This window comes from Etheostoma spectabile, chromosome 6 (assembly GCF_008692095.1).
Source record: "Etheostoma spectabile isolate EspeVRDwgs_2016 chromosome 6, UIUC_Espe_1.0, whole genome shotgun sequence".
In the NCBI taxonomy this organism is placed as follows: Eukaryota; Metazoa; Chordata; class Actinopteri; order Perciformes; family Percidae; genus Etheostoma; species Etheostoma spectabile.
In genome coordinates this window covers 30,607,961-30,623,266 of record NC_045738.1, presented here as the reverse complement: position 1 = coordinate 30,623,266, position 15,306 = coordinate 30,607,961, and the positions used below count along the sequence as shown (strand labels likewise).

Here is a 15,306-nt window from a genome sequence, read left to right as displayed (position 1 = left end):
AAATTATTTTATATGTTAATTATAATATGCTAAATATAGTTTTTTGTCCAGAGGTACATGATGGTAATCCAAAGAAAATAATGAACCCTCCTGTTGTCCTCAGGGTCAAATTTGACCCATTATCAAAAAGTTTCTAAATCAGAAATTTATGTTTCCTTCAGCCAAATCGTAAAAAGAAACATAGATGGTTCCATACAACACTCCTCACAAGTTAAGTAACTGATCAGTTCACTATTTTCATTGAAAATGGGTGTTTTAATTTTATAGCATTTTAAGAAAAATAAAAAAAAAGATTTAACAACACTGAAAAAAGTGACAGAAATGTAGGGAAAAACAAAAAAGTCAGAAAAAAAATTGACAGACATTGTAAAAAGTCAGAAAGAACTTCGGGAAAAGTTAGAAAACGTCAAAAAATGACAACAAATGTTGGGGAAAGCTTCAAAAACTTGGTCAAAACAACAAAAATGTCCCAAAAAATAAATGAATAAATAAATCAACAGAACTTTGGGAAAAGTGACAAAAGTGTCTTAAGAAGGTTTTAACTTAAAATTTTGACCCAGAAAAACTTGATGTTGGTCTACGGGAAGACAACACGAGGGTTAAATTAACAACACGGGAGCATTTCTTTCATTTTGCAGGTTTACTACGAGTCTCATGTAGTTTTAGACTTGAAGACAAAACAGGTTTATTTAGGGTCACAGAGCCTTTCAAACACAGCTGCAATTCAAAGTTTTATGAAGAAGAAATGCTTTAGAATATACACTGGTTATCGTCAAATCAGCTACAAACTTGAATTATTTGGTAAATATCAATTATCAGATTACTTCTTCATTTTGGGAATAATCAATAAACCCAATGATTTTAATCAGGGTTCGTACACCTATTCCAAGGTCTAATTCAAGCACTTTTCAAGCACTTTCAAGGTCCATTTTAAAAGCTTTTTACAGCACCTTGCACTACCACAAACTACATACCAATACATAGTCAAAATTATTATTTAGTGTTTTAGTTACATTAAATGACAATGCCATAAACAGCCAAAATGGTGTTTTGTAATAGCAGAAGGATCAGATCTTTAAGCAAAACACAATTTTTATTTTCAAAATATATCAGTGTCTAAGTCGACTTTGCTTGTTATCTAACCTTTAATCAGAAATATCCAAGGTTTTATGAGTTAAGGCATTAAGATCAATTTCCAAAAGATGTTTTTTTTATTCCTCTTTTAAATCAACCATTTCAAAGTTGATATCATGAAGAGCATACAGCCTATACTTCCATAATAACAAATCAGGCTTGTGCATGGCTCAGTGGAGATGGATTTATTTACAATAGCCTTTGCATTTATAAAGTGCATTCAAGAGACAGAACAGATGCACAAATGTTTAACATAACTTTACAATTCATCTTTCACAGAACTTGGTGGTTACCAGTGATGGGAATAACGGCGTTACTAACAGCGCTACTTTTTTCAGTAAAGAGTAATCTAACTGATTTCTCTTCCCATCTTAATAACGCCGTTACTGTTGAAAAATGCGGCGCGTTAGTATAATTGAAGCTGTTTTTTTCTTCAGACCAACTTGATCTCTGAGCCGAGAGTCAAAGACTTTTTTTCTTCCTTGGTCAATGGGTCGTGCACGAGACAAGCGCATGAATGCTAACGATTGGCTGAAGTTGAGTAAAATATCATGGGAAGCCAATCAGAGATAGAATTGGGCGGGTGTTCATAAGCATGCATAGTTGGACACATAAAGAACAACACAAGCGAGTCAGTCAAAGAGAGACAGGTATGGCGTTATGAAATCACAGCAAATTAAAGACATCAATTCAGCTGTGGCCTATAATTGCCTGTGATAAATCTAAAGACAAAGGTGATACTGCACAAATAGCGCTGTTCTGCCGGTATGTTAACCCATAGCAAAGCAAAATTGAAGATGAGATCTCCTTTATGTCACATTTACATCTCCTAGATATAAATGAGCACTAATCGAGACAAAAGTGGTTTTCTCATACTTCTCAAATGTCTCTCCTGAGAAATAAGTCTCACATAGAGCACTGTGCAAGTTCTCTAAATTCTCTCACAGCTGTCTCTTTTCCTGATCTCAACTAAGAGAAAAATGAGACATACTGTGCCACTTTCAAATATGTCTCAATTTGATCTCAGTTATATCTCAGTGAGAAATACGCATGGTTCTGTCTCTCACTGCTCACTATTTGAGTTCTCAGATTCTCTTACAGTTGTCTCTTTTCTAGTGTTTCAGCAAAAAGAAAAAATAGTAGTGCAAGCTCTCAAATTAGTCTCAATATGAGACATTATTTATACCTCAATCATATCTCAGTTTATCTCATCACAAAATTTGAGAAAAGAATTCAATTCAAGCAAATAATTTGAGATATATGGTTTATTTACATAATTTTCAACTTACAAAATGTGTTGATTTCTGACATAAGCCATACAATTAATTAATTAATTACAATTTTGAGTTCCAAAACTTAACCCATTAAAACATAAGCCATGATATGCTCAAAAGACACCTTTGTGAACTTTCTAAATGTTGACATTGTGCTGTTTTGACAGAATTCACAGCAAAGCTCTATTGTATAGGGCATTAATATATTGTGTAACACGTAATAGAGCACATACTGTTTTAATTCAATTCATTCAAGCACCCTGATAATACAATAGAAGCAATTCATCTTGCCCCCATACACCCTGACCATGACCCTTTGTTGCATCCAATATAAACCCAATATTAATGGGTTAAAACTTTTCAAGTGTGTTTGGGAAATTAGCTGCAAAAACAATGCCAGGCATAGATGTCAAGTCAAAGAAAACAACTTTACCCAGTATATGATCCAAGGAAACTACTGTATTAACAGAGGTTTCTAATAGGGGAACAACATGACTGCATGTACCATTTGTTACACTATCATGCAGCAATGTAAAACCGGCAACTTTGAATTCATTAACAAGGGCCCATTTGGCATTTGAATGTTCTGAGGTAAAGAAGAACTCAATCTGTCCATACTTTCTTTGTCCATCACTAGAAAAAACAACTGTACAATTGTTTCTTCTATTGCCTTTCCCATAGTGTTTTGATGTGAGATAATTTCTTTTAACTTGTGCCCTGTGAAAGATCCTTACTGTTTTAGAACAGATGCAATGACCACCATGTCTTTCCAATGTAGAGAGGTGAACTCTGTCCAGTTGAAGTTCACTAGATGCTCCATATAGTTTGGTCCTAGACAAATCATTGTTTTCCTGACAGAAACTATCATCTTTAGTCAGCCGTGTGTAAAATTCAGCTACGGCATTTCCTGGTTTTATGGTTTGTGAAATAACAGGAATAGACTGCACAAGTTTGACTGCATGGACCATCTGCATAGGTATATTTTGAGTGCCATGTATGAGCCTTAACAAATAGCCATTCTTGTCTTCAAAATGGAAACACGAATGAGTCCATAATGGACCAAGGGCCTTCACACTGTCTGCTAGGTGCACAAGAAGGTGTACATTTGCAGTTTCGTACCGCTCACCATATAGAATAGCCATTTGGGAACAAAAGTTCCACAGTAGTTTCTCTGCATGATCAATCTGTTCAACTGATATGGATTCCATCAACAAAATGAAAATGGCTTCACTTAGTAGAAGGAAGTGCTTGTAGTACAGTGTTGCAAGAATTCCACGGAAAACAACAGGTCCATAGAAGATCAAAATATCCCGATATTCTGATGCTTTAAAAAACATTCTGTGAGATGCCACTGATCGAGGATATCGAGTGGAGGATGGAGGAGAGATATCCTGAAATCGCTTGTCAATTTCCTTTGCATTTTTTGCCATGCTGAAGGGCTGACGAGAAAATTCTGGAGAAAACCACAGAACCATCAAAAGGCGCATTACCCCAAGAAGGACTGAGTGCATGTAATCTATAGCAGTGCCTTTGATAAGGTTATAACTTTTAAGTTTGCTAAGACAACAGGGACCCTTCACCCCTTTAACGGTGGTTTTGGTCTCATTTGAGATTTTCATATCAAGAGCAAACTTTTCATTTGTGCGCAGTGGGCCTTTTGGATCTCTATGTTGGTATGGAAATGCATGAACATGTCCCCTTTCCCCTGTCTTTACAGTCTTTCCTGGCTGCTCACATTTATGACATCCAAATTTCCCATTGTATTGCACTGAATTAAGTACTAATGCTTTAGCAGGTAAGTCGCATGTTCCAGCAATGGTGAGCACTTTACACACAAAAGGTTCAGCTGTCAACTCAGCAGGTTGCACAAGAATTCCATCATCTGCAAGTTTACTGAGTGTGTCACCTAGTGGTCTAAGGAATGTAACCATGGATGGTTTTGAGTCCCCATACCAAAGTCCAGCAAATATCATATTCTCTCTTTTTGTGCGTTCCATGAAACTCAGTTCATTGATGATACAATAAAAAGGCCACACTGAAAACTTGGACGATTTGAAAATAGGTACCCCATCTGTGTTCCAAGTAAGTGAGATGTTTTTAGGATCACTAAGAGGACCACCCCCATCTACAAGCTGTTTGTAAATTTCTGCATCATATATATCTTCAATGTTGTTAAGATCTGTCTTCTTCCTGCTTAATCTAAAGTTAAGTTTCTCCTGAAAACCTGGCTTGAGAAACAATGACCTTATTTGAGCCTCAATTGGAACCTCTATGAAGGATGAGGATCTTTCTTCTGACACACTGGTCCCACAAGATAGACATTGTACTTCACCTTCTAATGACCCAAAACAATTACTGCAATATTTATGCAATACAATAGGAGATGATGCAGCATGTGAGAAAAAAAACTCTTTTAACTTTTGTACACTGTTTAAGCAGTCTGTATTCAGACTATCAGGACAAAGCAATTTGAACATTTTAAGCAAATCACTAAGTGCCTTATCAGTTACTTTATGACAGTTAACGTAAGCCATGATGATCAGAAGGCTCTCTGCAACAGTTATTGATGCATTGTCATATAATGGTTTGTGTGTTGTGTCCTTGAAATTTGACTCTTCTGCACAGTCCTCACTCAAACCCTCTTCAAATCCCTCACTGAACAAATGTCCATCATCATATGTCCAATCCCCCATATCAGGGAGAGCTTCCTCAAATAATTGAGATAGATCATACTCAGCATTGCCATGTAGTTCAGTTGTTAGGTCATCAGGCGGATCACTGAAGGCTGATCTGGAAGATGGTTCTTCATTGTCTTTGATAGAGTTAACAGTTGAAATACTCTCTTGTGCCACGCTACCTTGTGCTGGTAATAAAATAGAATAAAAATCATTAAGGGTAAAAAAAAACATCTTGTCACAACACAAAACCTATATCATCTCAACCTGTATATCACTTTCTTACACTCAGATTATTTTGTCATATTTTAGCAGGATCTGTTCAGTGACAAAATATACTATACATCATTACAGACAAACAGACAGAGAGGGTGTGTGTACCTGGCAGGTGGTGAGAGGCTTGATGTCCGAGAGTGAGTGTGGTATATCCTGCATGGACACCTGGAGGTTGGGCGTGTTCCCCATGAAGTGCAGCGTTTTGGGTTCCTCCAGGAGGCACAACTCCCTGCTGTGTTCCGCTGCTGCTACCTCCTGACACAGACAAGATCACATCAGTGGTTCACACTTTTTTTCTAGATCAATATTAGTCTAATTTTGCTTAGATTACATTTTTAATGAATTAGCAAAGAACAGATTTTGGGTGAGAAACTTTCTTGCAAGAAACTCAAAAGATAAAAAAAAGAAAAAGTGAAGGATAGGAGAAAGCTATTTTGCCATGCTTGGTTTGACCGACTGAAGACTGCATTCTATCTACCAATCTATATTTACATGGCCTGTGATTCTTAATCAGAACTAATTGTGTTCAGGATCTCTCTGTCCTCTGCACATAAGACTGGTTGTGGCTTTTGAACATTAAACACACACCAACACATTTCATAAATTACCTAAATATTGCTGATCAGTCTCCACATGAACACTGGTGGCTGCAGGGAGGGATGACTGCAGGGAGGAAAATAAAGCATTAAATATCATATCTGCTGCAAGTTTACTGCAACACGGCTATGCCAGGCTACTCACCAATTGTGCAGCCCGTCTTGGTCGTTTACTTGGGTCTTCTTCATTACCTGTCCTTCTCCATCGTTTTCCAGGTTTTCGTCTGGTCATTTTGACACTCCAATACTGTATAAATACAGACTAAAGTTGATGGAATATACAGTGGAACTTTTTGTAAAAGTAAAACTCTATATTATGATGAAGCGTTTATTCAGTAACAGAGGTTTCCATCTAATCAGCTCTTTAGTACACAGAAATACATTTCCTAGAAAGTGTCAATTTTCCACTTCCAAATTTCTCTGTTAATTTCTTTGTACCATTATCCCTATGATGGATAAAGTTTCTCTTATTTTATCACTTCCACTTGTTTATTCTTCATCCTGCATGAATTCACTCTCCTAATTGGATACAATTAATATCCGAAAATGCATTTTCCGTTTACTGAAAAGCAGGGGGAAACAGGGAGACTACGGTCATTTTAACAATGACTGGTATCATAAATAATATAGAGCTGTTTTATTAATAATCGGCTAGTGCACTGTTGTGTACCACATTTTCAAAATCTTAAGTCAAACTACAAAATAATTATTAGCATCATATTCTTTAAATACCAAAAGTATTGATCATTGATGATCAATTGATCACCAAAATGTAAATTTAATGCAAGTTATTTGTATTACTGACTCATAAAAATATCAGGACGTATAATTTACATAAATAATCTATTTATTATGTAGCAGCATGAAATATAAATGACCAAGAACAAATACAGTTAGGCTTATGATCACAACTGAATGAATACCAGTTTCAATGTGGTCACAAAGACATGTTTTGTGCCAAATAATTCCACAAATATTCTTTAAGACACACGTGTATTTCTCGTATGTTTTGACATTGCTGAAGAGTCTGAAGTCTAGGAGATTTGTAACCATAGATATATATATAGCGAGTTGTAATTATTTTAATAAAGATTAGAATTCTGCCTTAGTAGACATTTAGGCCTATTAGCTAGCTAGGTGTAGCTAAGTAGCATAGCTAGTGGTAGCCCTTGAATGTGGCATTAGCAATGCGTTGACGTTACTCCAAGAATCCTACCTCATGTGTAACTAAAGAGTCCGTTATTACTATTACCACTACTATTACTTACCGTTAGTCGTTATCCTTTACAGAGAGCGTTGCTGTTTCTTCCAAACTCAAGCCATTTCTGCCCCACACTGCACAACGGGCAGTGCACTAACCGCCGAAAAAATAAGAAGAAGAAGAAGAAGAAGAAGTTGAACGTTGCACGCGCGGGAGACGTGACCGTTAACTTCAGGGGGAAGCATACTCAGGTTAGGAAAGCGGATTGGTCAAATGATAGGACCTGAACAAATAATGCCCAATAGTAGTAATTGTAGGGCGGGTCTTGGCGCTACCATAGTGGGAGTCGTAATTTTGCTGGAGGGTGAGAAGTGTCCGTTGGTCACTGCTGTTGCACGTGTTGGCTTTTACCCCTGCCACGCTGAAAAGGTAAGAATGAAATTCTTTTGACATTATCTTAAAGTGAAATATTAACAGTTGTGGCAACGGAGTGGTCCACTGGAAGGTGGGGATAAGGTGTCAATCCAACAAGGAATTGACAAAGAAACTCCGAACTATTACTATTATTTTTATTCAGACCGTCGAAAACGGGATGGTTGGCTAAGTTAACGTTAGCTGACGGCTAACGTTAACGTTAGCTAACGGCTAATGTTAGGTTCTATTGCATATTAAACTGGGGGTCCTTGAAATGAAAACAGTTTGAGAACCAGTGATGTACAGTAACGTTAAGTCACACTTATGAAGTATCTATTTGAAATATTGATTAGCCTACATGTTACCAGCTGTAATTTATTTATTCAGTTTCTTTGACTGAAATTCTAGGGTGTGGCAATTCTTGAAAACCATGATTTTATATGACTTTTGATTTAAAAAAAGATGGTCACAATTTAAATAAATTTAAATTTGACTTAGTTGACTGGAGTCGCCCTCCTGTTTTTGCTCTACGTTAAATATCTGATGAAATTTCAGATCTGCAAGTTCATAACATATTGTGTCACGAGTCCGTATGTTGTGAGCAGAAAATAATTTGATTTGATTTTTGCTCATTTTGATACATTCATGCCTCAAAGATATTAAGTGAATTAGGTTAAAATAGTGTCTATTTATATTATACTTAGCGTTAATGATCTAAAAAAAAAATTTTCATTAACAGGATGGAGAAAAACAAAGTGCCGGCAAAAAAGAGGCTACGAGTTCCCACTCAGAAAATGAAGGACCTGAGCACCCCTCCCCCAAATGAGCAATCTGGTAAGTGTAGGGGGTAAAAATCATAACATTATCGTCCAAATGATGTCTAAAAATACCAGTCTAAATTGTTGTGGCCAAATAGAAATAGAAATTAAACATTCTCTCTCTGTCTGTCTCTCTCAGGATGTGTTGCATTCGTCAGATGGGAGGATGGTTATACCGGCAAAATCTTTAAAGGATCTGACATTTTGGCAAGGGATGAGGCTCCTGTGCAGCTGCAAGATCTTAGATCAGGAGATCCTGTTTTAGCAAAGTGGTCAGATGGTAAATTTTATAGGGCCACTGTTGAATATATTTCAGGGGAAGATCAGGCTAAGCTGCCAAAAAGCCACCCAACTCCACAGGAGTCCTTTTTAAATATGTTAAAAGGCGATGAGCCATCAGACTCAACGTCAGGGTCTGACACTATTATAATAGATAGGAGCCCACTGTCTGAGCATGGCGAGAAAATCTCATCGCTGAATCCGTCAACTGACGGGGGACATGCAACAGGCCGCAACACAGCTGGACCACCACCCTATGGGTAGGTTTGTCATAATTATTACATAATCGCCTGGGCCCATGAGTTCAAAACTTCTAATCATTACCCAATCACATTTGGCAAAGTTCAAAACCAAAAAAACAGCATTAGGATAACTTTGTTATCCAATCTATGATAACAGAATAGGCTCTACGGACAGCTCCACTACTTCCTGTACTTAAGGCTGCTCTTTTATTTCCTGCCTTACAGTATTGGACAAACTGATTAATCCACGTGTGTCTGAGTCACAATGGTCAAACACAAGTGGATTAATCAGTTTGTCCAATAATGTAAGACAGGAAACAAAGGAGCTGTCTTAAGTTCAGGAAGTAATGGAGCCCATTACTGTATTTCAGTAAATAGTATGTGAATGACTCGTGGGCCTTAATGAAAATTATTTGCCATTATTTTTGCTTAATGATCAGAATTGTTTATGTTCATTTGTTAAAATTAATCTGTTGAAAAATGTTTATATATTTCAAATCTTTTAACAAAGAATGGAAATAGCCACTTTACAAGCTCACATGTCACAACATATTGTGAGTTTGTTGATTTGCTATTTCCACTATTTAAATGGTTTATGTTTTTAAAGTATAAAAAGATTATAAATATGGCAGATTTTGGTCATAGTACATTTATTTTCATTATTGGTGCTGGTCATCCTATACATAAAAAGACTAGAATCCCCAGTTGTCAAGGCAGCATCTACCCTTCTTTTATGTCCATGACAGTCAGTTCTTTGTAGTTATTGGTCATATCTCTTCTGGGAAATTTGTGTTCACAAAAATGTCATTTCTGGTTCCATGTAATTTTATTATAGCTCTGCCAAAGGGGGGACCATTGGTCCATCACCCTACAGAGGCCATGAACCCAGCCCATCACCGTATGACCTCTACACCTTTGGTCCATCACCCTACAGAGGACATACATCCAGCCCATCACCATATGGCCTCAACACCCCAGGTACATCGTTCTATGGAGGCCATACACCCAGCCCATTACTGTACAGCCTCAACACCTCTGGTCCATCACCTGGTGGAGGCCATATACCCAGTCCATCAACATACAGCCTCAACACCTCTGGTCCATCACCTGGTGGAGGCAATTCAGCCAGCCCATCACCATACAGCCTCAACACCTCTGGTCCATCAACTGGTGGAGGCAATTCAGCCAGCCCATCACCATACAGCCTCAACACCTCTGGTCCATCAACTGGTGGAGGCAATGCAGCCAACCCATCACCATACAGCCTCAACACCTCTGGTCCATCAACTGGTGGAGGCCATGCAGCCAACCCATCACCATACAGCCTCAACACCTCTGGTCCATCAACTGGTGGAGGCAATGCAGCCAACCCATCACCATACAGCCTCAACACCTCTGGTCCATCAACTGGTGGAGGCCATGCAGCCAGCCCGCAAAAAAATGCATGGACACCATGTGAGGATTGTAAGGGGGAGTTTGAAAGAATCCTACAGGAAAAGAGAAGGATCGATGAGGTCATCTCGAGAATAGGCAAGTCATTTCTGCTAATTCATTCATGACGTAATTGTTCTGTACCTATATTAGTGATTGGGCTTTGAACACATAGTTTGAACTCTCCTAGAAAAAAGGTAGAAAAGTGGGTTGTGGCGTTAGACAATATAAATGGTATGGGAAGGTTTATAAACGTACTTATTTATTGCACATAATCCTTGATATTGTTAGCAAATTAGAAATAATACTTAACTATTAAATTATAGCAATAATATATTATAGTATGAACATAATGTAACAGCACAACAATTCATTATATAAATTATTATTGTGATATTTTAATGATACGGTAAAGTGCAAATGGGCTAAAGGTGATCAAATTAATCTGAACTGGTACAATTAAGTAAAATCTATTTTCACTCCTTTTCCTCAATATTAATATAAATTAAGTGCAGCAGTAATAGTTTTGAGTTCTTGTTTCATCTTTTGGGCGGGAAACCCAAGGAAAGCCTTTGTAGGGGACTAACTAGTTAATGGTGGGCTACTTAGTCTTGGGACATATTAACACATGCCTACATGTTTGGCCTCACATAGGCATTCTTCAGGCCATGTAGAAAAACATGACACCACACGAACAAGCTACTGTATATGCATCTATTGGTCCCATAAGTGCAATAACCATCAGCTGTGGAAAAGGGGAATACTCAGGTATACATCATTGGAAGATAGATGTATAGAATTAACACATAACATCAGCTCTAATTAATATAATCAAGGCTTGACAAAAAAAAAAAAATGTAAATCTTTTCTTGTGACAAGAATTTCAAGATTTTTTTATTATGGTTTATTTGTCAAGCCTTGGTTTTATTAATGATCCATCAAGTGTTCATTCTGTATACCTCCCACAGACATATTCTAAAGTCTCTCTCTCTAACTATTTTTTTCTTGTGGTGTTGTAGCCTATGCAAGGTTATCTAGGCATTTTTTAATTATGTTCCAAAATGAACTTGCCTGCCATTAAAGCTCTTTAACCATTTGAAAGAGTAGCTTGGTATTTTCTCACTCTTGTTTGTTTGTACTATTTTTCCCTTTTAGATCCAGGCCAAGTCAAAGAGCTTCAAACTCTCTGCAACTTAATTGGAGAGAGATATTGTGGCAGCCCAGCTTCACCATCAGGCCAGCAGGAGCTGTTTCCTGGGAGCGGCATATTCATCTCATCATTCCGCCTTGCTGCCATGAATCACGCATCAAAGCCAAATTGCATGCGTCTGTTTCATGCACTTTTTGACCATTTCTTCACTGTTGAGGAGTGTCAAAATGCAGTGCCCTTTGGTCGCCCTGGCAACAACCCCTCAGGAAAGGAAGGAAAGCAGGTCCTTGACCGTAAAAAAGTTGACGGAATCCTAAGTACGTTTTTTTCAAAATTAGGCTCTGTGTGTTTTTAGGCTAGGATAGTGGGAATAATGATTATATCCAATCATGACAGTGCAGCAATGATTGATGCAAAGTCTGCAAAACTAGTTCAGGCAGACAACTCAAGCTGCGCCCATGCTGATCAGTCACATGCCCTCCTCATCCAAATAGGGAGGGGGTATTTAACCCCCCAGCTTACCTTCTCATCCCTGGCTACGCTTCTGCTGCTGTTGCAATTGCCTGCTCTGCTGCCTTGCTGTTGCTTCTGTTCTTCTGCATATATCTCGCTGCTGCCATTAGGTTTTGCAAACCCACCTCCTCCCCATCATCCACCTTTGGGCTCTGTCTCAGGGGGTCTGCTTCATTCACTGTAATGTCTTGCAAAGCAGATCATTCAGGGAACAAATTACGGAGTCAAAGCCTGACGCTAACCTGCTGCAGCCATGCTCAAGGATGGTGTGCTTCAGCTTGCAATGCTTATAAATTAGTTTTTATAATTTCATAGATGTCTGACTGAACTATCAGAATAGAAGTTTAATACCAGAAATTAAGTTTTATCCTGTATCACTTTATAGCACTTTTAAGGATAACAGACTGTTTATTTATATTCATGATTGGCCCAAAAATCTTACTTATTGATTTGCAATTCTCTGAACTAAAATTGTCTCACGGTGTTATTTCCTTTTAACTTGAAGTGCAGTTGTATATGGTCTATGTGGTAAGTCTTTTTTTCAAATTACTCATGACAGATTTTAATGCTCTTGTCTTGCAGCTTATGTCCTGAGATGTGCAACTCTACCGGACTGGGAACCAATTGAGGAGGCCAAGCTCAAGAAAGCCTTTGTGAACAAATGTAGGGCCAGAGCAGGTTCCAAGGAGTAGGCCACTGATATAGCCTGTCCTATGTGGACCGCTATCTCTCTCTCTCTCACCCCTTTTATTTTTCTTATTCTTATATACTTTCATGGTAATATGTTAATATAGTTAGTAGTAGCATGCAAGGACCGCTAATGACCATGGCAAATTCACATACTGTTGTCAGTTTTAGATTTTGTAATGTTGTACCAGTACCGTTTCCACTTGCTGGTCTGTTTTTTGTTTGGTGTACTGGTGTTAACACTAATAAAGTTTTCTACTTTTCAATATTGAGTATTGTTTTTACAGTTATTTCTAATTACTAAAGATAATTAATCTTTAAATTGCATTCTCAATTTGTTCTCGTATTTCTCAAATATACCTCATATATCATTCTCATATATAGTTTCAGTAAGACATTAAAGAGAAATAATCAAGAGATGGAAGAGACATTGGACACACAATGATAAGATCTCTTTTAAGGCTCATACTTCTCAGACTTGTCTCATAAAAGTCTCAGATTCATCTCATGTTATTCTCTTTCAAATAACCAAGACATAATTGAGATCAGGGATATACAATTATGAGATCTCCTCTTTTTATCCCACTTCTCAAGTATTGCTCAAATGGTTTTCTCAATTCAACCTCCTTTGTCTTACTGGTGTCTTGTCTCTTTTTAGCTTATGTCTTGCTCCTAAGGGACCCTTAGGAGAAGTAACTCAGAAACAAATGATCACAGAATGATATGAATACGAGAAGCTCAAATTGATCTCAAGAGATGAGATTGAACAACAGATGAGCAACACATTTTTCCTATGGGAACTCTACTTGGCCACAAGAAGAAATGATCAAGTTGATATCACTAAAAGGCCAAACCCGGGGGAGGACGTTTGTGAGGCTTTCTTGAATTGTTCAAGAGCAAAAGGAATAAACACCACCCACCTGGTGTCAGTGGCTACAGACGGGGCACCGAGTATGACTGGAGCGCACAAGGGCTTTGTGGCTTTACTGCAGAAGTTGCTGGACAGAAAGTAGCTGACTTTTCACTGCATCCTACACCAAAAGGAACTGTGTGCTCAAAATTTTCCTCCGAAATGCACAGAAGTAATGAATTTTGTCATTCAGATTGTGAGCAAAATAATGGCGAAAGGTTTAAATCACCGTCAGTTCCGTTCGTTACTGGATGAGCTGGACAGCACACATTCTGATCTCCTGCTGCACAACAAAGTCCGGAGGCTGTCCAGAGGCGAGGTGCTGACACGCTTTGCAGCATGTCTGGGAGAAGTGAAGACCTTCCTGGGCAGCAGCGGGCTCTCATTACCTGAGCTGGAACAGCCAGAGTGGCTGGGAAAGCTCCACTTCTTGGTAGACATGACACCACAGGTTTTGGGATTCGAGCCCAAGTTGACAGTGCTAACCCTATTTTACTAAACCGAGTTTACATGTTTTGTGGCATGCAGAAATGTTATTTCATTTTCTCTGCAGTCGTTCATTGATTTCAGAAATGTAACGCAGTATAGTTTGTTTATACATAGCACAAAGGCAAAAAAAAACGTTACATGCAGTGTTATTTAAAATTTCAAAAGGGTTTTGTGGCTCCCAGTGTTTTCTTTACTGTGTGAAACGGGTCCAAATGGCTCTTTGAGTGGTAAAGGTTGCCGACTCCTGCACTAGCTCTATCAACCGCTCACACACACACACACACACACACACCAGTGCAAAATAATATACATCAAGCCACTTACGTTATTTGCACTACAAAGAGTATATATATATTGTATTTATTTATTTTTTGCTATAGTGCTTAACAAGCATTATTTCATTTTGCCTAGTTGTGGCATGTTGAGGGGCGATAAATATTAAAAGTTCCAAAACATCAACTGTATGTTGTTCTTTGTGTCAATGCACTAGACATAATATCTACATACATGGCATGTGATTGGAGGCTAGTCTCACTTTGTCCCACAGCAACGTTAAAAGAGTTTAAATGTGTTTACATTGTTTCTGTTAATAAGTGTCCATTTCATTATAATATCCAGATTTATCATAAATAATTGAACATGCGCATGTATTTTAAGTTCCATTAAGGAGGGGTAGAGATGGGGTCACATTGGCGCATTTAAAGTTTTTAATAACTTGAAAATAACACATTAGTTACTTTCTCAAGTAACTAATTAGGGCCCGACCGCTGACACCGGCCAAGGCCCAATTGGAATTGAAGGAATTATTATTCTTCAGGCAAACAAATTGACTTTTTGAGGGGCTTAACATATTTAAAAACTCACCAAATTTGGAAATTTACATATTTTAAGGGTTTTGGGAATAGGCACACAAAAATGGCTCGCTGGCGCCCCCTACAAAGTTAACAAAATTGAGCCCCTGCAGTACGTTTAACGTAGACTCACGAAACTTGGTTCACATATGTAGCATGGCAGGTCAGACATAAAACTCCATTGTAGCCCCACCCTAAACCCAACAGGAAGTCCGCCATTTTGAATTGAAAGTTCGAAATTAGTGCGATTTGGGGCCATTTCCACATTTCGTACTTTAACGAACTCCTCCTAGAGCTTTTATCAGATCAACTTCAAATTCAGTCTGTGTCATCTAAAGACCTTAACAATGGAAAGTTATTAAAAGA

The 15,306-nt window shown here is 38.0% G+C and overlaps 2 protein-coding genes across 3 annotated transcripts; one reads left to right on the top strand and one right to left on the bottom strand.

Moving 5' to 3' along the window:
* Positions 1-2,448: 2,448 nt before the first annotated feature.
* LOC116691715 (uncharacterized) lies at positions 2,449-7,383 on the bottom strand. 2 transcript variants are annotated; one of them, XM_032519565.1, is made up of 5 exons: positions 7,224-7,383; positions 6,101-6,202; positions 5,968-6,022; positions 5,465-5,614; positions 2,449-5,271 (listed from the first exon to the last, which is right to left on the bottom strand). In XM_032519565.1, the coding sequence occupies exons 2-5, from the start codon at positions 6,185-6,187 to the stop codon at positions 2,759-2,761; spliced, it is 2,805 nt and encodes a 934-aa protein (XP_032375456.1). In that variant the 5' UTR covers positions 6,188-6,202; positions 7,224-7,383; the 3' UTR covers positions 2,449-2,758. The 2 variants fall into 2 exon arrangements, with proteins under 2 accessions (XP_032375456.1, XP_032375457.1); XM_032519566.1 differs by lacking the exon at positions 6,101-6,202.
* A 57-nt stretch (positions 7,384-7,440) lies between these two features.
* Positions 7,441-10,626, top strand: LOC116691716 (skin secretory protein xP2-like). The gene is made up of 4 exons (XM_032519567.1): positions 7,441-7,585; positions 8,310-8,404; positions 8,528-8,927; positions 9,745-10,626. Exons 2-4 carry the CDS (start codon positions 8,311-8,313, stop codon positions 10,466-10,468), a joined length of 1,218 nt encoding a protein of 405 aa, XP_032375458.1. The 5' UTR covers positions 7,441-7,585; position 8,310; the 3' UTR covers positions 10,469-10,626.
* The last annotated feature ends 4,680 nt before the right edge of the window (positions 10,627-15,306 follow it).

Coding starts and splice junctions, on each gene's coding strand:
- LOC116691716 (XM_032519567.1), top strand. CDS start 8,311: ATGGAGAAAAACAAAGTGCCGGCAAAAAAGAGGCTACGAGTTCCCACT. Junction 8,405..8,527: donor TCCCCCAAATGAGCAATCTG/GTAAGTGTAGGG, acceptor TGTCTCTCTCAG/GATGTGTTGCATTCGTCAGA. Junction 8,928..9,744: donor GCTGGACCACCACCCTATGG/GTAGGTTTGTCA, acceptor ATTTTATTATAG/CTCTGCCAAAGGGGGGACCA.
- LOC116691715 (XM_032519565.1), bottom strand. CDS start 6,187: ATGACCAGACGAAAACCTGGAAAACGATGGAGAAGGACAGGTAATGAA. Junction 6,023..6,100: donor CAAGACGGGCTGCACAATTG/GTGAGTAGCCTG, acceptor TCCTCCCTGCAG/TCATCCCTCCCTGCAGCCAC. Junction 5,272..5,464: donor AGCCTCTCACCACCTGCCAG/GTACACACACCC, acceptor TTTTATTACCAG/CACAAGGTAGCGTGGCACAA.